This window comes from Gorilla gorilla, chromosome 20 (assembly GCF_029281585.2).
Source record: "Gorilla gorilla gorilla isolate KB3781 chromosome 20, NHGRI_mGorGor1-v2.1_pri, whole genome shotgun sequence".
Classification (NCBI taxonomy): Eukaryota; Metazoa; Chordata; class Mammalia; order Primates; family Hominidae; genus Gorilla; species Gorilla gorilla.
In genome coordinates this window covers 46,286,906-46,308,944 of record NC_073244.2, presented here as the reverse complement: position 1 = coordinate 46,308,944, position 22,039 = coordinate 46,286,906, and the positions used below count along the sequence as shown (strand labels likewise).

At 44.6% G+C, this 22,039-nt stretch overlaps 1 protein-coding gene and 1 long non-coding RNA gene across 7 annotated transcripts in view; one reads left to right on the top strand and one right to left on the bottom strand.

The window, feature by feature from the left end:
* LSR (lipolysis stimulated lipoprotein receptor) overlaps positions 1 to 3,605 on the bottom strand; it is an 18,805-nt gene extending 15,200 nt beyond the window's left edge. For all 6 annotated transcript variants that reach the window (XM_004060507.4, XM_019016307.3, XM_004060505.3 and 3 more), the window contains exons 1-2: positions 3,353 to 3,605; positions 1,827 to 2,171 (exon numbers count right to left, since the gene is read on the bottom strand). In XM_004060507.4, the coding sequence (XP_004060555.1) occupies positions 1,827 to 2,171; positions 3,353 to 3,605 (598 nt within the window). The remainder of the gene's footprint in view (positions 1 to 1,826; positions 2,172 to 3,352) is intronic.
* On the top strand, positions 3,536 to 21,993 carry LOC129528497 (uncharacterized). Its single transcript, XR_008673724.2, has 2 exons — positions 3,536 to 3,742; positions 19,275 to 21,993. It is a non-coding gene; the product is annotated as an uncharacterized lncRNA (long non-coding RNA).
* Positions 21,994 to 22,039: the final 46 nt, after the last annotated feature.

The following is a 22,039-nucleotide window of genomic DNA, read 5'->3' as shown; positions in this document are numbered from 1 at the left end:
CTGCCTTGGCCTCCCAAAGTGCTGAAATTTACAGGCATGAGCCAACGCACCCAGCCTGGTGTTATTTTCTTTGCAGCACTTAGTACTCTCTGACATTCTTATACCTTGACGGAGTCTTTTTTTTTTTTTTTTTTTTTGAGACAGAGTCTCACTCTGTCGCCTAGGCTGTAGTACAGTGGTGCGATCTCGGCTCACTGCAACCTCTGCCTCCTGGGTTCAAGTGATTCTCATGCCTCAGCCTCCTGAGTAGCTGGGATTACAGGCATGTGCCACCATGCCTGGCTAATCTTTGTATTTTTAGTAGAGATGGGCTTTCACCATGTTGGCCAGGCTGGTCTGGAACTCCTGACCTCAGGTGATCCACCCACCTTGGCCTCCCAAAGTGCTGAGATTACAGACGTGAGCCACCGTGCCCAGACTTTGAAATTCTCATACTCTTTCTTTATCTGCTTATTTACTGCCAGTCTCACTCCACCAGAATGTCATCTCCTTGAGGACAGAAACTTCAGCCATCCCAATCACCTCTATCCCCAGCACCAACGACACATAGTCGATGCTTGATAAATACCAAATGAATGAATGAATGACTGCCCCTTACTTAGTCCCAACAGGCACATCCTATCAGAAGGCAGCATTACAGTTAAGAACAAGGGTTCTCAGGGCTGCCTGGGTACAAACCCCAGCTCCAGACTTTGACTTCCTATGTGCCCATTTGAACAAGGTAACCTCTCTGTGCCTCAGCTGTCAGGAGGGTAGAGGAGAGGACTCAATGGGAGAATATGTGTGCAGTTCCTGGCATGTCACAGGCTTTCTCCATTAAGCTCTCTTGCCCCTGCAGTTCACTCCTGCCATCTCCTCTGTGAGTCCTCTGCGGACCACCCTAGGCAAGCAAAGGGATTAGGAGGTTGGCCACTAGACCCAAAGTGGCTGAGTTAGAATCCCAGCCCCGTTACCAGCTATGACACTAGGCAAGTCACTTTCTCTCTCTGGGCCTCTGTAAGATGACAATAATAGAATCTATTCAATTACTGTGTGGTCTGAGTTAATCCTTGGGAACCTGGATGAGAGCTTAGCACACAGTAGACCCTTTATAAGTTGTTACTTAGATAAATTTTACTTCTTACTGCTCGTGTTAGTAATGATTATAGAACAAACCCTGGTCTCTTCTCTCCGTTACCCAGTTTTCTTTATCTTCAAGCACTTGAGAGTGTGTGTTGTGTTGTCTCTCTCACTGCAATGTGGGCTCCACGAGGGAAGTGGTTTGATGATTTTGTTAACAGCTGTATTCCCAGGGCCCAGAACAGCACCTGGTATATGACAGGTACTCAAAAAATCTTCGTTATTAAATTAAGGAATGGAAGGATTAGCAGAAGGAAGAATAGTAGAATAGAATCGCTCCCTTCAGGCTGGGTATGGTGTCTCTCAGCACTTTGCGAGGCCAAGGCGGGCAGATCATTTGAGGTCAGGAGTTTGAGACCAGCCTGGCCAACATGGTGAAACCCCATCTCTACTAAAAATACAAAAATTAACCGGGTGTGGTGGCACGCACCTGGAGTCCCAGCTACTCGGGAGGCTGAGGCAAGAGAATTGCTTGAACCTGGGAGGTGGAGGTTGCAGTGAGCTGAGATCGCACCACTGCACTCCAGCCTGGAGTCCAGAGCAAGACTCCATCTCCAAAAAAAAAAAAAAAGAATTGCTGTCTTCAATGGTCCTTTCAGACACTGGCACTCAAGAGCTTTCAGATGGGGACTCCAGGTCCCGCACAAGGACGCCAGCCCCACCACCCGGGCAAGCCCAGCCTCATCCCCCTGCCCCGCCCAACATACTTCCGGTGATGGTAATCCTCCGGCCCTGGTAGTAATCTCCCAGGGTCACAGCGTTGCCCTGCTTGGTGGCCACGACCCTGACGGTGCGCACGCTGTCCTGGCACTCGACATAGGGGTTGTAGCCTGGGTTCCCGGCTGCCAGCTGGGCATTGAGCTGGTTGTCGACGCTGGCCGGGGAGAAGGCATCGGCGATGCGGTCCCGGCAGAAAGACTTGTACTTCCAGATGACGATGGGTTGCGTGGGGGTCGAGGTCATCTGGTAGGTACAGGGCAGGGTCACAGGCTGGAAGAGGATCACCACGTGGTAGGGGTTGGACACGGTCACCTGGATGGCCCTGGCAGGAGCTGAGGGCAAGAGGAGAGACAGCAAGGGTTGCTGTGAGCTCAGGGAGGTGCTTCAACAGGAACGCCACCTGTCACCAGCTTGACACTTGCAAGTATGTGGTTTACAGAGTGCCTGGCACACATTGTTCCTTAATTGCCAGGACCAGTGAGGTAGCCACGATAATCATGCCCATTTTATAGACCCGTGGGGCTGAAGTGGCAGGTGCACGGTGACACGGCCAGTTTCCTTGGACTCGCCCGCCATCCCTCTTCCCAGCCTGTGGCCTCTGAACCACACCAGTCCCCTCTTCCCTTTGCCATTCACCCACAGCAAGGGGCCTCTGTGTGGCCTGGGCAGGCAAGCCCAGATGGCCATGTTGATGCCCCCAGTGCCCAAGGCCCCACTTCAAAACCGACTACCAAGGATTCCAGGTTACCCGGGGTCTTTTGAATTTGGAGGGAAAACCATGGAGTTGTTTGCTTGAACTGCTTTGCCATGGAGGTACTAAAGCCCCCACAATATCTCCATCGGCCTCCCACCACCTCACCCTACTCTAAAGTCATTTCAAATGACTGAACCAAGTGTCTCGGGAAAGACCTCATCACCACCCAAATATCCCATCCAGGTGAAAGCCTGCCAGCAGAAGTCGGTTTCAAGTCCGTAAAGCCATCCTACCAGACTCTTACGCACGTATAATCCGGAGACCGCGGGAGGTGGGTGGGGTGCGGGGGATGGGGAGTCCCCAGTCCCACACCCACCCGAGGCCTAGGCATTGTTCCTTCGTCTCTGTCCCTCTAGGAAGCGTGTGATCCAGCCCTCCCGTGCCCTCTCCCCGTTACTCCAACACTTAGAAATCCCCGGGTGCGCCCAAGTCCCATCCCGGCTTTTCTTTTCCCAGAGATCGGGCGGTCTTCCACTCCCTCCCCACAAAGAGTTCCATTCTCCCTGCCGCTCCGGGTCTCACCGTCCAGGGAGTTTCACTTCCTGCTATCTTCCAGATAAGGGCGCGGGGAGCGCTCCCCGGCACGGATGGGGAATTCCTCTCACTCCCGCGCGCAACAGATCGCCCAAGACCCAGGGGATCGGAAGGTCCCAGCCTCTGAGACCCCCGCTTCCCGCTTCCTGCCGCCTCCAACTCCATCCATGCCCCTCTACAGTTCCCTCCGCCGTTCCGCAGAGTCAGAGGCCCCGTGCCCCGTACCTGTGCACCAGGTGCTAAGCAGGAGCCACACGAAGACGACCGCGTCCCGGCCTGGGGCGGCCGGGTGGGAGCCCAGCCCTCTGGAGAGCCCGCCGGCCAACAGCGCCATCGCGGCCGTCTGGGCGCGTCTGGCCCGCGCGTCCCTTCCAAAGTACCTTAGGGGGCGCGGCGCGCACCAAGGCCAGGAGGGGTGCACGCTCCTCCCCTTCCCACTTCCGTTCCTTGTCCCTACTCCAAGTCCATCCTGTTGCATTCTGGAAGTTTTAATGAGCGTAAACGACGTGGACAAAAGGCATGCTTTCAGATATGGTGGAGAAAGGTGCTTGACCCGCCGCGGTCCTCCGAGCCACACTCCACCCGCTGCGCGCTCCGGTGAATGGTTCGGCCCAGGTACACAGGGGTGGGAGCCGAGGGCTGGGCTTAGGGGTGAGCGGCGGGGAGGGGTTCCTCTGCCTCCCTCCCCGGAAGTGGGCTGACCCAGGTGCGCTCCGTCCCCCAGGGCCCGAACCAAGTGACTGGCCCGCTGGGAGGGCGCCTGCGGACCACAGGTCCCTTCCGGCCCCCATCTGCTCCGGCCAAACGAAGCGCACCGAGATCCATGCAACCGAGACCCACTTGGAGCGATTCACCTGTTGAGATAGGGCGGGTCCCGCCGCTCACCTGTTCCCTCCCTGCCCAAACCCCTCTCCCCGGCTGGCGATGGACCCGCCTAGGTGCGCCCTGCCGGGAGGAGCGAGTCTAAGCAAAGTCCTGGCTGGGAGAGGCTTGTTGGTGGCGCCTGACTTCTCCACTTCCACTGGGGTTCCTCCGGACCGGGTGGAGGGGGGCGCTTCGGGCCTCCTGTGTCTCCCAGTTAGATGACCTGAGGAACCCTCTAAAGTCCCCGGAAGGGAAGCTCTGCCCCCTCAGGGATGCCCAAGGGGAATCAGGGCCAGGAAAAGTTGGAATTCCACTTCGGAAGTTTTCGCCACCTCCCCCACCCGTTCCCAACTTGTGGTTCGGCCCCTGGGCATCCCTAGCCCCGGGTCAGCCCTCCGGAAATTCTGGCTCTTAAAGGGGCCGAGCGAAGGCGCGGGACTTGGGACCGGTTTCCGCTTAGGAATTCCCGGAACGAGCCACCTGCGACCGAGGGCGGGGGCGCGGCGCGGCGATCAGCCTGCGCAGCGCTGGGCGTGACTCTGCTGTCTACAGGTGGCGGCGAGGGAAAGCGCATCCTGGGGGAACCCTGGGCGCTTCCTCGCGTTAGACTCCCCCAGGTTGCCAACTGGCCAGTGGCTGGTTTCGGTACCCAGGCGTGCTTTGTTCTACTGGCCCTGTTAAAACTCAAGCCAGATCACGTCCACCTGCTCACAGCCCTCCTGTGGCTCCTCCTCACTCTCAGCAGAAACTGACCTTCCCCCTCTTATCTCACCTCCTCCCACTCTCTCTGGCTTACTCAGCTTCAGACACCCTGGCCTCCTCGCTGTTTCCAAATATACTTCTCACAGTCCTCAGAGCCATCGCCCGTGCTACTCCCTCTGCCAGAACACTCTTCCCGCAGATGTCCACATGATCTTCCTCCTCCTGTAGGACACCATTGCAGTGACACCTTCCCTGGCCACTTTTTATAAAATTTCAACCCGTTCACGTCCCTTCATCGTTTAAAAAAATATTTTTATGATAAAATATGCAAACTATAATATTTATCGCTTTAACCATTTTAATTGTAAAATTCAGTGGCATTAAGTACATTCACAATGTCGTGTACCAATCACCACTCTTTATCCCCGAAACTGTTTCATCATCCCCAACATAAACTCTGTGCCCATTAAACAGTAACTCCCCATTCCCTGCTACCTGTGCCCCTAGTAATTTCTATTCTACTTTGCTTACCAAATTGCCCATTCTAGGTGCCTCATATAAGTGGAATCGTCTAACATTTGTCCTGTGTCTAGTTTATTTCACAAAGAATAATGTTTTCAAGGTCCATCCATGTTGTAGTATGTCGAAACCATGTAGCATGCAGTAAGATCAAAATTTCTTTTTACAGCGGACTGGTGTACCATTGTATGTATATGCTACGTTTTATTTATCCATTCATTTGTGGATGGACCTAGGTTGTTTCTACCTTTTGACTATTGTAAATAGTGCAGCTGTGAATACTGGTGTACAAATATCTGCTTTCATTTCTTTTGAATGTATGCCTAGGAATGGAATTGCTGGGTGACTTGGTAGTTCTATTTTTAACCTTTTGAGGAACTGCCAAACTGTTTTCCCCAATGACTGCACTATTTTACATTCCCACCAGCAATGCACCGAGGATTCCAATTTCTCCACATCCCCACCAAAACTTATTATCCATTTTCTTGATTATAGCCATCCTGGTTAGTGTGAAGTGGCATCTCATTGTGGTTGTAATCTGCATTTCCCCAATGACTAATGATGTTGAGCATATTTTCACGAATTTATTGTCCATTAGTGTATCTTCTTTGGAGAAGTGTCTATTCAAGTACTTTGCCCATTTTTGAATTGGGTTGTTTGTTTTTTTGTTGTCAAGTTGTAGGAGTTCTATATATATTTTGAATATTAATCCCTTGTTAGATATATGATCTGCAAATATTTTCTTCCATTCTCCAGGTTTTTTCACTTTCTTGATAGTGTCCTTTGGTGCACAAAAGTTCTTAATTTGATGAAGTTCAATTTACCTACTATTTTTTCTTCCTTGTACTTTTGGTATCCTATTTATGCAGTTGTTGCCAAGTCCAATGTGATGAAGATTTTCAACAATATTTTCTTCTAAGAGTTTTATAGTTTTAACTCATAAATTGAGTCTTTGAGCCACTTTATTTTATTTCGTTTTATTTTTTGAGACTGAGTCTCACTTTGTCGCCCAGGTTGGAGTGCAGTGGTGTGATCTCCGCTTACTGCAACCTCCACCTGCCGGGTTCAACTGATTCTCATGCCTCAGCCTCCCAAGTATTTGGGATTACAGGTGCGTGCCACCACACCGGGTTAATTTTTATATTTTTAGAAGAGATGGGGTTTCACCATGTTGGCCAGGCTGGTCTCGAACTCCTGACCTCAAGTAATCTACCTGCCTTGGCTTCCCAAAGTGCTCACATAGGTGTGAGCCGCTGCACCCTGCCTGGGCCATTTTAATTTTAGTATGTGGTAGAAGGGTCCAACTTCATTTTTTTGCATATGGATATTCAGTTTTCCCTCTACCATTTGTTGAAAACACTGTCCTTTTCCCATTAAGTGGTCTTGGCTTCCTTGTCAAAAATCAATTAATCATATATGTGAGGGTTTGTTTCTGGGTTCTGTATTCTATTTCATTGATCTATACGCCTATCCTTATGCAAGTACCATATGTTTTAATTACTGTAGCTCTGTAGTAAGTTCACAGTTGGGAAGTGTGAGTCCTCTAACTTTATTCTTCTCTTTCAGTGTTGTTTTGGTTATTGGGGGCCCCTTAAAACTCCATATGAATTTGAGGATCTGCTTCCATTTCTTTGGTAAAAGACGTTGGAATTTTGATCAGCACTGTGTTGAATCTGTAGATTGTTTTGGGTAGTATTGACATTTTTAATGTTAAGTCTTTCTGTCCATGAACACATCTTGCCAATTATGCCATTTATTTAGATACTTGTTAATTTATTTTATCAATCTTTTTTTTTTTTTTGAGACTGAGTCTTGCTCTGTCACCCAGGCTGGAGTGCAGTGGCCCAATCTCAGCTCACTGCAAGCTCCGCCTCCCAGGTTCACGCCATTCTCCTGCCTCAGCCTCCCGAGTAGCTGAGACTACAGGCGCCCACCACCACACCCGGCTAATTTTTTGTAGTTTTAGTAGAGATGGAGTTTCATCGTGTTAGCCAGGATGGTCTCGATCTCCTGACCTCGTGATCCACCCGCCTCGGCCTCCCAAAGTGCTGGGATTACAGGCTTGAGCCACCGTGCCAGGCCTTATTTTAGCAATCTTTTGTCATTTTCAGTGTACAAGTCTTTCGCCTCCTTGGTTAGATTTATTCCTAAGTATTTAATTGTTTTAGATGCTGTTGTAAATGAAATTGTTTTCTCAATTTCCTCTTCGGATTGTTCAGTGCTGGTGCATAGAAACATGACTGATTTTTGTGTGTTGATCTTGTTGTACCCTGCAACTTGTTTATTAACTGTAGTAGCTGTCTTGTGAATTCTTTTGGATTTTCTATACATAGATCGTGTCATCTGTGAATAGAGATAGTTTTACTGCTTTCTTTCCCATCTGAATGACTTTTATTTCCTTTTTCTGTCTGATAGCTCTGGGTGGAACTTCCAATACAGTGTTCAATAGCCATGGTGAAAATGGCCATCTTTGTCTTATTCCTGATCTTAGGGGGAAAGCTTTCAATCTTTCACCATTGAGTATGATGTTAGCTGTGAGTTTTTCATAAATACCCTTTATCACATTGAGGAATTTTCCCTGTATGATTAGTTTTCTGTTTGTTTTTTTTTTCAATCATGAAGGTGTGTTGAATTTTGTCAAATACATTTTCTGTATTAATTCAGATGATCATGTGTGTGTTTTTTACCTTCATTCTAATAATGTGATGTATTACATTGATTAATTTTCTTATGTTGAACCACCCTTGCATTCCTGCATAAATCATACTTGGATATTTGAGTAATCCTTTTAATATGCTAATGAATTTGATTTGCTAATTTTTTTTGAGGATTTTTGTATCTATATTCATATGGGATATTAGTCTGTAATTTTCTTTTCTTGTGATTTCTTTACTTGGCTTTGGTATTATGGTAATACTGGCTGCACAGAATGAGTTAGAAAGTGTTTCCTTCTCTTCAATTTTTTGGAAGTTTGAAAATTATTTGTGTGAATTCTTCTTTAAATGTTTGGTTGAACTAACTCGTGAAGCCATCTGGTTTAAGATTTTTCTTTGCTAGGTGGTTTAAGATTAGTGGTATTGCCACTTTCATTTCTGATTTTAGTTATTTGCATCTTCTCTCTTTGGTGCTTCATCAGTCTCACCAAAGGTTTGCCAATTTTGTTAATCTTTTCAAAAAACCAACTTTTGGTTTTATAGATTTTTTGTCTATTCTCTTTCTCTATTTTATGAGTTTCTGCTCTAGTCTCTATTATTTCCTTTCTTCTGCTGGCTTTGGGTTTTGTTTGCTCTACTTTTTCTAGTTCCATAAGATGTAAGTCAGGTTATTAATTTGAGATAGTTATTCTTTTTACATGGGCATTAATAGCTGTTAATTTCCCTCTGAGCACTGTTTTTGGGGCATCTCATAAGTTTGGTATATTTTGTTTTCTTTCTTACTTGTCCCTAAGTATTTTCTGATTTCCTTTGTGATTTCTTCTTTGACCTGTTGGTTTTTTAAGAGAATGTTGTTTAATTTTCACATATTTGTCAATGTTCATTTTTCCTTCTATTATTGATTTCTAACTTTATCTTGTTGTGATCAAAGAAAATAGTTCGTTTGATAGGTATTTTAAAATCTACTGAGATTTAACTTATGCCTTAACATGTCATCTATCATAGAGAATGTCTCATGTGCACTTGGATTTTTTTTTTAATTGGGTGAGTGTTCCATATGTATCTGTTAGGTCTAGTTGGTTTTTGTGTTGTTCAAGTCCACTATATTTTTACTTACTTTCTGTCTGTGTGTTCTATCCATTATTGAAAGCAGGATTTTGAACTCTCCAACTATTATGGTAGAACTGTGTATTTCTCCTTTGAGTCTATCAATTTTTGCTTTATATTTTGAGGTCTGTTATTAGGTGCAGAAATGTGTATAACTGTTACATCTTATTGAGATATTTAACTTTTTATTAATTTGTAATGTCTGTCTTGTCTCTTGTAAATTGTTTTGATTTAAAGTCTATTTTGTCTGATATTCGCATAGCCACTCAAGCTATCTTTTGGTTACTGTTTGCATGGAATATCATTTTCCATATCTTTTGCTTTGAACATATTTGTGCCTTTGGATCTAACATGAATCCTTTATAGACAGCATATTGTTGGGTGGTTTTTAAAAATACATTCTGGAAATATCCGTCTTGATTTAAAGAAATGACTATCAGCAAAATTACTGCCATTTTGCTACTTGTTTTCTATATACCTTATAGCTTTTTGTCCCTCATTTTCTCCATTACTGTTTATGTTTAATTTTTTTTTGTAGTGAAATGTTTTGATTCTCTTTTCATTTCCAGTTGTGTATATTTTGTAGCTTTTTATTTTGTCATTATAGAGGAGATTATATTATATATAAAACCTAAAATTATAATACTCCAATTTACATTTATACCAGCTTAATTTCAATAGTATATATATAAACTCTGCTCTTATATAGCTCTGTCGCTCCTTTTCCTTTTTCTTTCTTTTTTTTTTTTTTTTGAGATGGAGCCTTGCTCTGTCACCCAGGCTGGAGTGCAATGGTGCAATCTTGGCTCACTGCAGCCTCTGCCACCTGGGTTCAAGCAATTCTGCTGCCTCTGCCGCCCCAGTAGCTGGGATTACAGGTGTCTGCCACCATGCTCGGCTAATTTTATTTTTCTATTTTTAGTAGAGATGAGATTTCGCCATGTTGGCCAGGCTGCTCTTGAACTCCTGACCTCAGGTACCTCAAGTGATCCACCTGCCTCTGCCTCCCAAAGTGCTGGGATTATAGGCATGAGCCACCATACCTGGCCTCTGTCATTCCTTTTCTGTTGTCAGTGTCACAAATCACACCTATATACATTGTTCTCCCAATAATGAAGATTAATAATTGTTTTCATCCATTTTATTTTATATCATGTAGACAATAAAAAGTGAAATTACAAACTCAAATTATGATAACAGTAGCTTTTATAATTGCTCATGTATTTACCTTTAGCAGAGATTTTTATTTTTTTCTTCATGTCTTCAAATTACTGTCTGCACTCTTTCATTTCAACCTGAAGGACTTCCTTTAGCATTTCTAGTAGGGAAGGACTAGTGGTAATGAACTCCCTCAGCTTTTGTTTATCCAGGAATATCTGAACTTCTTCCTCATTGTTGGAGGATAGATTTGGTAGCTATAGAATTCTTGGTTGATAGGTTTTTTTTTCTTCTTCTTCTTTTGGCATGTCAAGTGTATTAACCCACTGCCTTTGGCATCCAAGGTTTCTAATGATAAATCTGCCAATAATCTTATTGAGGATTTCTTGAATGTGACAAGTTGCTTCTCTCTTGCTGCTTTCAAGATTGTTTCTTTGGCTTTGGCTTTTTACAGTTTGATTATAATGTGTCTCAGCTTGAATCTCTGGGTTTTTCATACTTGGAGTTTGTTGAGTTTTTAGATTTGTTGATTCATGTCTATCATCAAATTTGGGAAGTTTTCAACCTTATTTATTAAAATTACAATTCTTTCTTCCTCTTTTTCTCTCTCTTCTCCTTCTGGACCTCCCATAAGACGTATGTTGGTCTCCTCTGTGGTGTCCCACAGATCCTTTAGGCTCTGTTCAGCTTTCTTTAATCTTTTTTCTTCCTGTCCCTCAGACTCAATAAATTTTCCTGTCACGAAGTTTGCTGATTTTTCTTCTGCCTGCTCAAATCTGTTTTTGAGCCCCTTCCGTGAATTTTTTATTTCAGTAATTGTATTTTTAGCTCCAGAATTTTCCTTTTGGTTCCATTTTGCATTTTCTGTCTTTTTGCTGATATTCTTCTTTTGTTCATACATCATTTTTCTGTCTTCGTCTATGTCTCCTTTAGCTGTTTGAGCATCTTTAAGACAGTTATGTATGTCTTTGTCTAGTAAGTCTACCACCTGGGCTTCCTCAGGTATTGTTTATTTATTTTTTCTTTGAATGGGCCATACTCTCTTGTTTCTTTGTATGTATGTCTTGTGACTTTTTTGTTGAAAATGGACATTTGAATCTTACAATGTGCTAACTCTGGAAATCAGCTTTTCCCCATTCCCCAGGGTTTGCTGGTTTTTTTGTTTGTTTATTGTTATAAGATGTATCTGTGCTAGGATCAACCTAAAATGAAAGCTTATGATCATCTTAGGTCTTTTCTGAATTTGCATCTTTCCCTGAGCTTGTGCAGTGACTTTCTAAATTCCCTTGTAGTACAGTTGCTTTTGAATGTCCTAATCCCTAAATGTCCACCTTCCAAAGGGAACAAAAGGGGAGAAAATCCAGTGGCTATCCCTTTATACCTTCTGGAAGCCAGTTCAGCTGGTGGGGATTAAGCCAATCATGGCCCACCCCCTGTGTCTGCACAACCACGATCAGAAGTAGTAATCCAGAGTCCCAACACAGAACTCTGATATTTGGAGGATGAGTCCATATTGCTAACCCCTAGATAATAATACTGGCTGATACTTTATAGATAACATCTCATCAAATTCACACAAGAGCCCTATGTGGCCAGTACAATTAAAATCCTTTGAAAATAAGGAAATGGAGGGTCACAGAGTGAAAGCCATTTGATCAGTCTTTCATTGCTGGAAGAGACTTCACTGAAGTTCCTCATCTATGTAAGAAAGAGAAAGCAGCCTCTAACAGCTGGGAGCTGGCCTAACAGTAACAACTGGGTCTTGGTGTTGCTAGCAGCTTGTCTAGAATGCACTGCTAGGTCATGATGTTCTCCTGTTGAAGGTGAACAATGTTCACAGAACAACAACAACAAAGGCCTCTCTGTGACTGTGATGCATCTAGATAGAAACAAGACTGCTCTGTAATTATGCCTGCACAGAGACAAAACAGGAACACTCTCCAAACCACAAAATATCAAGCATCCCCTTCTCTCAGCTGATCTGAATGGCTGCTGTTTCTTTACCAATTTCAGTTTTAGCTTTGCTCCATTCTTCTCACCTTCTAGAAAAGATAGAATTGGTTACACTCGTTGTGGGCAAAGGACATGACCAAACACTTTTCAAAAGAAAATATATATCTGGCCAAGAATCATATAAAAAAGCTCAACATCACTAATCATTAGTGAAACGCAAATCAAAACCACCATGAGATACCATCTCATATCAGTCAGAATGGCTATTATTAAAAAGTCAAAAAACAACATGCTGGCGAGGTTGCAGAGAAAAAGGAATGCTTACACGCTGTTGGTGGGAGTGTTAATTAGCATGTAAGACAGTGTGGCAATTCCTCAAAGACCTAAAAACAGAACTACCATTCAACCTAACAAGCCCATTACTGGGTATACACCCACAGAAATATAAATTGTTCTATCATAAAGACACATGCACACTTATATTCATTGCAGCACTATTCACAATAGCAAAGACATAGGATCAACCTAAATGTCCATCAATGGTAGACTGGATTAAAAAAATGTGGTACATATACACTATGGAATACTATGCAGCCATAAAAAAGAATGAAATCATGCCCTTTGCAGGAACAAGAAAGGAGCTGAAGGTCATTATCCTTAGCAAACTAATGCAGAAAGAGAAAACCAAATACTGCATGTTCTCCCTTATAAGTGGAATCTAAATGATGAGAACACAAATACATAAAGGGGAACAACACACACTGGAGCCTATCAGAGGGCAGAGTGTGGGAGGAGGGAGAGGATCAGGAAAAATAGCTAATGGGTACTAGGCTTAATACCCGGGTGATGAAATTATATGTACAACAAACCCCCATGATGTAAATTTACCTCTGTAAGGAACCTGCACACATACCCCTGAACTTAAAATCAAAAGTTTGAAAAAAAAGAATTGGTTACACTTTTTGATAGCACCCAACCCAAAGCAAATCCCCACTTCTTTGAATCCTTCCCACAATCATACAACACAGCCCAAATTCTGTTAGTCTTCTCTGACACCTTCTTCCTGAGACACCACACCATTCCCCATGGTGTACATCTGCCCTCACTGCAGCAAGTCAAAAAACCTAACTTTGTTCATAGGTGCATGCCTGATTGTCTTTGGCTGACGGGTATTCACATAGCAAACCTGTTCCCACCTCAAGACCTTTGCATGTGCGGTGTGCTTAGTTCAGACCTTGCTTTCTCTGGATTTTTTTTTTTTTTTTTTGAGACAGAGTCTCACTCTGTCACCCAGGCTAGAGTGCAGTGGCACAATCTGAGCTCACTACAACCTCCACCTCTCAGGTTGAAGCAATTCTCCTGTCTCAGCCTCCTGAGTAGCTGGGATTATAGGCGTGCACCACCACACCTGGATAATTTTTGTATTTTTAGTAGAGATGGGGTTTCACCATGTTGGCCAGGCTGGTCTTAAACTCATGATCTCAGGTGCTCCACTTGCCTCAGCCTCCCAAAGTGCTGGGATCGCAGGCATGAGCCACTGTGTGAATCTTCATAACCATCTTATATAGGTCTGCTCAAATGTCACTTCTTCAGAGAAGCCTTCTCTTCTCACCTACCTCTCTCCCCACAGGCTGGGCATGGTGTCCCACACCTGTAATCCCAGTACTTTGGGAGGCTGAGACAGGAGGATAGTTTGAGGCCGTAAGTTTAAGACAAGCCTCTACATGGTGTATACATTTTCTTTATCCAGTCTACCATCTCTACCAAAAATTTTAAAAATTAGCTAGGCATGGTGGCACGTCCCTGTAGTCCTAGCTACTTAGGAGGCTGAGACAGGAGAATCACTTGAACCCAGGAGTTTCAGGCTGCAGTGAGCTATGATTACACCACTGCACTCCAACCTGGGTGACAGAATGAGACCCTGTCTCAAAACAAATGAATAAATAAAAATAAAATAGTCTCTATATTAGTTGGCTAGGGCTGCCATAACAAACACCAGAGACTGGGTGGTTTAAACAACAGAAATTTATTTCTTCGCAATTCTGTAAGCTAGAAGTCCAAAATCAAGGTGTTGGCGGGTTTGGTTTCATTCTGAGGCCTTTCTTCTTGGTGTGCAGATGGTTCCCTTTTCACTATGTCCTCACATGGTCATCCCTCTGCCTGGGTTCTAATTCCCTCATCTTTTAAGGGCACTAGTCATATTGGATGAAAACCCACTCTAACAACCCTATTTAACTTAATTACCTCTTTAAAAGCCCTGTTTCCCAATACAATCATATTCTGAGGTATTGGGGGTCAGTGTTTCAACATATGAACTGGTGGGGTCACAATTCATCCCCTAATAGTCTCCATCCCCAATCTCTCTTCGCGCCTTCTTTTTTCTTCTTCAAAGCATTTACCATGACCCGATGTTTTATTAGTCATTTATTTGTTTACCATCTGTGTATTAGTCTATTTGCATGCTACTATGAAGAAATATCTGAGACTGGGTAATTTCTAAAGAAAAAGATGTTTAATGGACTCAGAGCTGCACATGGCTGGGGAGGCCTCATAATCATGGCGGAAGGCAAAGGAGAAGCAAAGGCATGTCTTACATGGCGGCAGGCAAGCAACCGTGTGTAGGGGAACTGCCCTTTATAAAACCATCAGATCTCACCAGGCGTGGTGGCTCATGCCTGTAATCCCAGCACTTTGGGAGGCCAAGGCAGGTGGATGATTTGAGGTCAGGAGCTCAAGACCAGCCTGGCCAACATGGTGAAACCCCCTGTCTACTAAAAATATGAAAATTAGCTGGGCATGGTGGTGCACATCTGTAATTCCAGTGACTCAGGAGGCTGAGACACAAGAATCGCTTGAACCAGGGAGGCAGAGGTTGCTGTCAGCTGAGATCGTGCCACTGCACTTCAGCCTGGGCAGCAGCAGAGTGAGACTCTCCCTCAAAAAAAAAAAAAAAAGAAAGAAAGAAAGAAAGAAAAAAACCATCAGATCTTGTGAGACGTATTCACTATCATGAGAATAGCATGGGAAAAACCTGCTCTCATGATTCAATTACCTCCCATCGAGTCCCTCCCATGACACGTGGGGATTATGAGAGCTACAATATGAAATGAGATTTGGGTGGGGACACAGCCAAACCATATCACTGACCAAAGCATTCAATTGCCAGTTCATGATTTGCTATACTCCCTTATCCTGCCATAGCAACTAATGATGTTGCAGATGGTACCACCTCTGTTAGCCACAGTATCTGAAGGGACTTTGTGGAGTAGAGCTCTCCCCAGCCAAATTTGGACATGTCGCATGAAAAAAAATTTTATTAAGCCACTAAGATTTTAGAATCCTTTGTTACATAGCATAACTTAACCTATCCTGACTAATACATCCCCACTAGGATGTAAGCTCCAAGAGGTCAGGGACTTAGCCTGGATCCTTGGTGTCTGGTGCAAGGTGGATGAGTGATATGGTTTGGTTTTGTGTCCCCGCCCAAGTCTCATCTTGAATTGTAATCCCCATGGGTCAAGGGAGGGACCCAGTGGAAGGTAATTGGATTATGGGGGTGGTTTCTCCCATGCAGTGAGGGAGTTCTCATGAGATCTGATGCTTTAAAAGTAGCTGGCAGTTCCCCAATTGCTGTCTCTTTGCTGCCACCTTGTGAAGGTGCCTGCTTCCCTTTCGCCTTGCACCATGATTAGAAGTTTCCTGAGGCCTCCCCAGCCATGCAGAACTGTGAGTCAATTAATCCTCTTTTCCTTATAAATTAACCAGTCTCCAGTAGTTCTGGCCGGGTGCTGTGGCTCACATCTGTATTCCCAGCACTTTGGGAGGCCGAGGCGGGCAGATCACTTGAGGTCAGGAGTTCAAGACCAGCCTGGCCAACATGGTGAAACCCCGTCTCTACTAAAAATACAAAAATCAGCTGGGCATGGTGGTACATGCCTGTAATCCCACCTACTTGGGAGGCTGAGGGAAGAGAATTGCTTGAACCTGGGAGGCAAAGGCTGTAGTGAACCAAGATTGCACCACCGCACTCCAGCCTGGGGGCTAGAGAGTGAGACTCTGTCTCAAAAAAAAAAAAGGAAAGTCTCAGCAACTTGCCTGGGGTCATGTGGCTCACACAGTGCCTGGCACAATTCTGGTACAACTAATATTTTCCCATCAGTCAATGCTGTGGAAGACATGGTTGGCTAAACCAAATCAGCATTCTTTTCTACAACTCTCCTGCATACAAAACCCTGATTTTGTTTGGGTCTTCAGTGGCTTTTCTGCTAAGAAAAAGCTGACCTTACCCAATCCTAGGGAACAAATTCTAATTGGTTTAAGCCAACGATGTAAGCTTCATTTATTTTCAGAGATTGGTTTAGACCTGGGCATGGGCCCCAATCCTGGCCAGTAGAACTTTAGGGGAGAGCTGATGTGAGGATTTTGGAAATGGTTTTAACTCTGTGATATAAAGGAGAACACCAGAGGAAAAATCCCTTGTAATAGACATTAGCCATGGAAATCATTACTGCCATTTGCCAAAAGATTCCTGGAAATAGTGGAGTTCCATTTTTTTTTTTTTTTTTTTTTTTTTGAGATGGAGTCTTGCTCTGTCGCCCAGGCTGGAGTGCAGTGGCGCGATCTCGGCTCACTGCAAGCTCCGCCTCCCAGGTTCACGCCATTCTGCTGCCTCAGCCTCTTCAGCAGCTGGGACTACAGGCGCACACCGCCACGCCCGGCGAATTTTTTTGTATCTTTAATAGAGATGGGGTTTCACGGTGTTAGCCAGGATGGTCTCGATCTCCTGACCTCGTGATCCGCCTGCCTCAGCCTCCCAAAGTGCTGGGATTACAGGCGTGAGGCACGGCGCCCAGCTAGAGTTCCATTTCTTTTCTTGGCTTGGTGGATTGGTGGTGTCATGTAGCTGTTTCTAGCCAATGGTTTGTGAGCAAGTGACATGTCATGTGTTACTTAAGGGCAAAGCATTTAATGTAGACCCAAAATCTTACAGAGAGCTCTTTCTTTCTCCTTGGAAGAAACTGAAAATGTTTGAGATGGCAGTTGCACCATCACCCTGGATTCCTGAGTGATTCCAATACCAATGCACAATGAGTAAAAAGTAAACCTTTCTTGTTTTATGTGGTTGAGATTTGGGGGGAAATTTTTTTTTTTTAGATGGAGTCTTGCTCTGTCACCCAGGCTGGAGTGCAGTGGCATGATCTCAGCTCACTGCAACCTCCACCTCTTGGGTTCAAGTGATCTTCCTGCCTCAGCCTCCCAAGTAGCTGGGACTTCAGGTGCATGCCACCACACCTGGCTAATTTGTGTATTTTTAGTAAAGACAGGGTTTTGTCATTTTTTGTATTTTTAGTAGAGACAGGGTTGGCTAGGTTGGTCTCGAACTCCTGACCTCAGGTGATCTGCCCTCCTTAGCCTCCCAAAGTGCTGGGATTACAGGCGTGAGCCACCACACCTGGCTGGAAGTTTATTATAGTAGCAAATAACTTATCTAGATTGATACCAAAATAGTATCAGGAGTAGGGTGCTGAGGTAATCAAAAATAAAAAGACAGCATTGGCTTAGATACCTTTGGGACTAAGACACTTATTTGAAACCAGAAGGATGGAGGCTGTTGCCTGAGATACTCTGGAAGGCAGATAATGTATTTAATGGACTTGTAGCTTTCAAGGAAGCTGCTGGAATATAAGATGTTAGCAGTATAAGTTGGCCAAAGTTAGCTAAAAATTGAGAAGGGCTTTGAGAGATAAAGTCCAATTAGAATTCAGCTTTTGACAAGGATAAAATCAGAAGTATAAGCCTAGGTAAATAATTATTACCCATTGTTTAAAAATTCTCTGAATGAATTAAGATACTACCAGAAAACGCTTTCAGGTGGACAAATGTCTCCATGAAAGAGAGTTAAGAGATATAGCTCGCCAAGGATGGCTGACAGAGTTTAAGGTACCTGAAATGAGAAAGAGACAGAAAGAGAGAGAGGATAAGAACATCTTTTTTTTTTTTTTTAGACAGAGTCTTGTGCTGTTGCCCAGGCTGGAGTGCAGTGGTGTGATCTTGGCTCACTGCAACCTCCATCTCCCAGGTTCAAGCAATTCTCCTGCCTCAGCCTGCTATGTAGCTGAGATTACAGGAGCCCACCACCACACCTGGCTAATTTTTGTATTTTTAGGAGAGACAGGGTTTCAACATGTTGCCCAGGCTGGTCTCGAACTCCTGGCTTCAAGCAATCCTCCCACCTTGGCCTCCCAAAGTGCTGAGATTACAGGCGTGAGCCACCGTGCCCAGCCTGAGAACATCTCGAACAGAACTACGGCTATGTGTGTGTTTTTGTTTGTTTGTTTGTTTGTTTACATATTTAGTTGACTGGAGGCTTATAAGAACCGTAGGTCCCAAACTGTGGGAGACAGAAAGCAGGCTGAGTAAACTGCTGATGTCTCAACGAGGGCACATCTTCAGATGTAGCCAAGGAGAATATGAGAAAAGGAGATATTTCCCTGGAGAGTGAGACATGACCCACAGAGAACAATGATTTGGGAATCCCCCTACCCTCCCCACACACACCAAGGAGCTGCTTCGGTGCTAGTTAAGGAATCTTTCCCATCTTCAAGATAGGCGGTCCTTGTAATGTTTTCCCACTGGATTGCAGAAGTGGTACAGAGCAGTGATTTCTGTGTGTCTTCCCTTTCTCTCTCTCTCTTTCTTTTCTTTTCTCTCTCTCTCTTTCTTTCTTCTTTCTCTTTTTTTTTTTTTTTTTTTTTTTTGAGACAGAGTCTTTCTCTGTTGTCCAGGCTGGAGTGCAGTGGTGTGATCTCAGCTCACTGCAACCTCTGCCTCCCGGGTTCAAGAGATTCTCCTGCCTCAGCCTCTCAGGCAGCTGGGAATACAGGCATGCACCACCACACCTGGCTAATTTTTGTATTTTTAATAGAGGCGGGGTTAGACGGGGTTTCACCATGTTGGTCAGGCTGGTCTTGAACTCCTGGCCTCAGGTGATCCACCCGCCTCAGCCTCCCAAAGTGTGCTGGGATTACAGGTGTGAGCCACTGGGCCCTGGCTCTTCTTCCACTTTCTGATGGTCATAAAGTCATTTTGTCCCATTCCATCGTTATATATTGGGTATGTGGAGGGCCAAAACTTTGCCTTTGTAGTTCGTTTGTTCTGATTTAAGCTCACCCATTTTGTTTCCTGCCTAGCTCATGTGGATATTTGACCTTCGACCCTACAACCTATGACAAGCCATTTGATGACACGAACTGAATTGTACTCCTGGAAGCACAGTGGATCAAGATTCATTCCATTGCCTAGGCTGATCCTTGAGTTTTGTGAGTGACTTCACAATGGCCAGGGAGTTCCTAGCCTCCTTCTACAGCCTTGGTCCACTATGCTGGACACCCTGTGGCTGCTTAGCCTTTCTTGCCCCACTCTGTGGGCCTAGATGTTAATCAGCTGTGCCTACAAGGACCTCTGCCAGCGAGCCCTACTCTCAGGCAGTGATGCTGTCCTGAAGTGTGACCATCCCATGGCACTCTGGTACTTCTCTTCCATTCTTAGGGGCATTGCTTAATTCAATGCCTGACATAAGGAAACTGCCTGGGGGTAGCCTTCAACTGACCAATCCTCAGCCCTCCCAGACCGGCCTCTATCGCTGCCAGGGCAATGATGATACCCTCATGGTACAATATGAGATCGACTTCCAGGTTGTCACCACCCTTCATGTTACGCACAAGAGCCTGGACCAAAAGTCCCTGCAGAATGAGACGCTGATCCTGGATGGCAAGGTACTCATCTTTACCCACTGGGACCCCGGCAGGACTGTAACCGCTGTGGGGAACTGGGTGAGTGCAGACGCCTGGGGTACTGCTACATTGAGGAGCCCGTGGAAAAACCCATGCCCTGCCGGCTGTATCTGAGAGATGAGAAGATGCAATTCAGCCGCATGTGGCCCGAACTGCAGGTGGAAGCCTGCCACATACCCTGCAACCCCGTCAAGGAAATTCACCAGCCATACCTCATCTTTGATTTTTACCAGCCCGGCAAGTGGACGAACAACAGGTGGCTCACCTGCCCCTTGGCCTCCAGCTGCAGGTGACAGGACCAGGGCCGTAGCCCTGCCCTTGACCCCCACCCAGACTTTGTTTTCTGTGTTCACCTGGGCTCATGGGTTACCTTCCAACAGAAAACCAGGCTCTGTCTCCCAGCCCATAAGCCTTCATGGTGGTTCTGCTAAGGAAAAGGTCTCCTCACTGGCTTGCTGAGATGCGCATGCAGGAAGAATTCCCTGGTGTTTCCTCTGAGTGTGCCCTGGGCAGGTGATATTAGGGACACAGCAATGACCTAGTTCTTGTCTGCACAGGCTTCTGATATTCAGGGGGAGGCCACATGTAGAATCTAGAGACCAAGCTACTCAGGCCCATGGGCTCATGACAATGTAGACACTGATGTTTCTGTCTCCTGATTGGACCCTGGATACAATTTATCTATCCATCCTTGTCCCAATGCCACAGTGTCTTTGGTTTTCTTTTTTTTTTTTTCTTTTATTTATTTATTTATTTTTGAGATGGAGTCTCCCTCTGTTGCCCAGGCTGAAGTGCAATGGCACAATCTCAGCTTACTGCAACCTCCATCTCCCAAATTCAAGCGATTCTCCTGCCTCAGCCTCCCAAGTAGCTGGGATTGCAGGCACCCACAACCATGCCCGGCTAATTCTTATATTTTTAGTAGAGAAGGGGTTGGCCAGGCTGGTTTCGAACCCCTGACCTCAAGTGATCTGCCCTCCTTGGCCTCCCAAGTGCTGAGATTACAAGCACAAGCCACTGCACCCAGCCCACAGTGTCTTTTTATACCTTTCAATAAGTCACAATATGTGGTAGTGTTTCCCAACTTTGTTCTTCAAGATTGTCTTGGTTATTCTTGGCCCATTATATACAAATTTTGGAATCAGTTTGTAGTTTCCACCCCAAAACTCTTATTTTTTTTTTAATTGGGACTTTATTGAATCTAAAGATAAATTTGGGGTAAATCAATATATATTCAATATTTAGTCTTCCAATCCGTGAATGTGGCAAATACTTTCATTGTTTAGTCTTTCTTTAATTTCTCCCAATAATGTGAAGTTATTAATGTAGAGGACTCATGTATCTTTTATTATATTTATTCCTAGGTATTTAATTTTTTCATACTATCCTATAGTAATCTTTTAAGTTTCATCTTTTAATTCTTTGTTGCTGGTATATAAATCATATTTAATATATGACCTTGTATCTAATTTTTTGCTTGTATCTTACCTCCAGTAAAATGCTGAATGGAAAAGTTGATGGCAGAAATACTTGTGTTATTCTTAGTATTTTACTATGAAGTATAATTTAGCCCTAGGTGTTTTTGTTTGTTTGTTTGTTTTTTGGGTTTTTTTTGAGACAGGGTCTCACTCTGTTGCCCAGGCTGGAGTGCAATGGCGCAATCTCAGTTCACTGCAACCTTCGCCTCCTGGGTTCAAATGATTCTCCTGCCTCAGCCTCCCAAGTAGCTGGGACTACAGGCACCCACCATCACACCCGGCTAATTTTTGTATTTTTAGTAGAGATGGGGTTTCGCCATGTTACCCTAACTGGTCTCGAACTCCTGACTTCAGGTGATCCACCCGCCTCGGCCTTCCAAAGTGCTGGGATTACAGGTGTGAGCCACTGTGCCCGGCCTGCCCTAGGTTTTTAATAGAAACACTTTATCTTCTTAGAAAATTTCCTTTTGTTCCTAGTTTGCCAAAGGTTTTGAGCCATAAATGAATGTTGAGTTTTATCAGATGCATTCTCTGTATCTACTGAGATAATAATATGGTTTTTCTCCTTTATTCTGTTAATGTGGTGAATTACATTGATTGATGTGCAAATATAACCCAAATTTGCCGTCCTGAAATAACCCAATTTGGTCTTTATATTTATCCTTGTGTAAAGAAAATCACTGG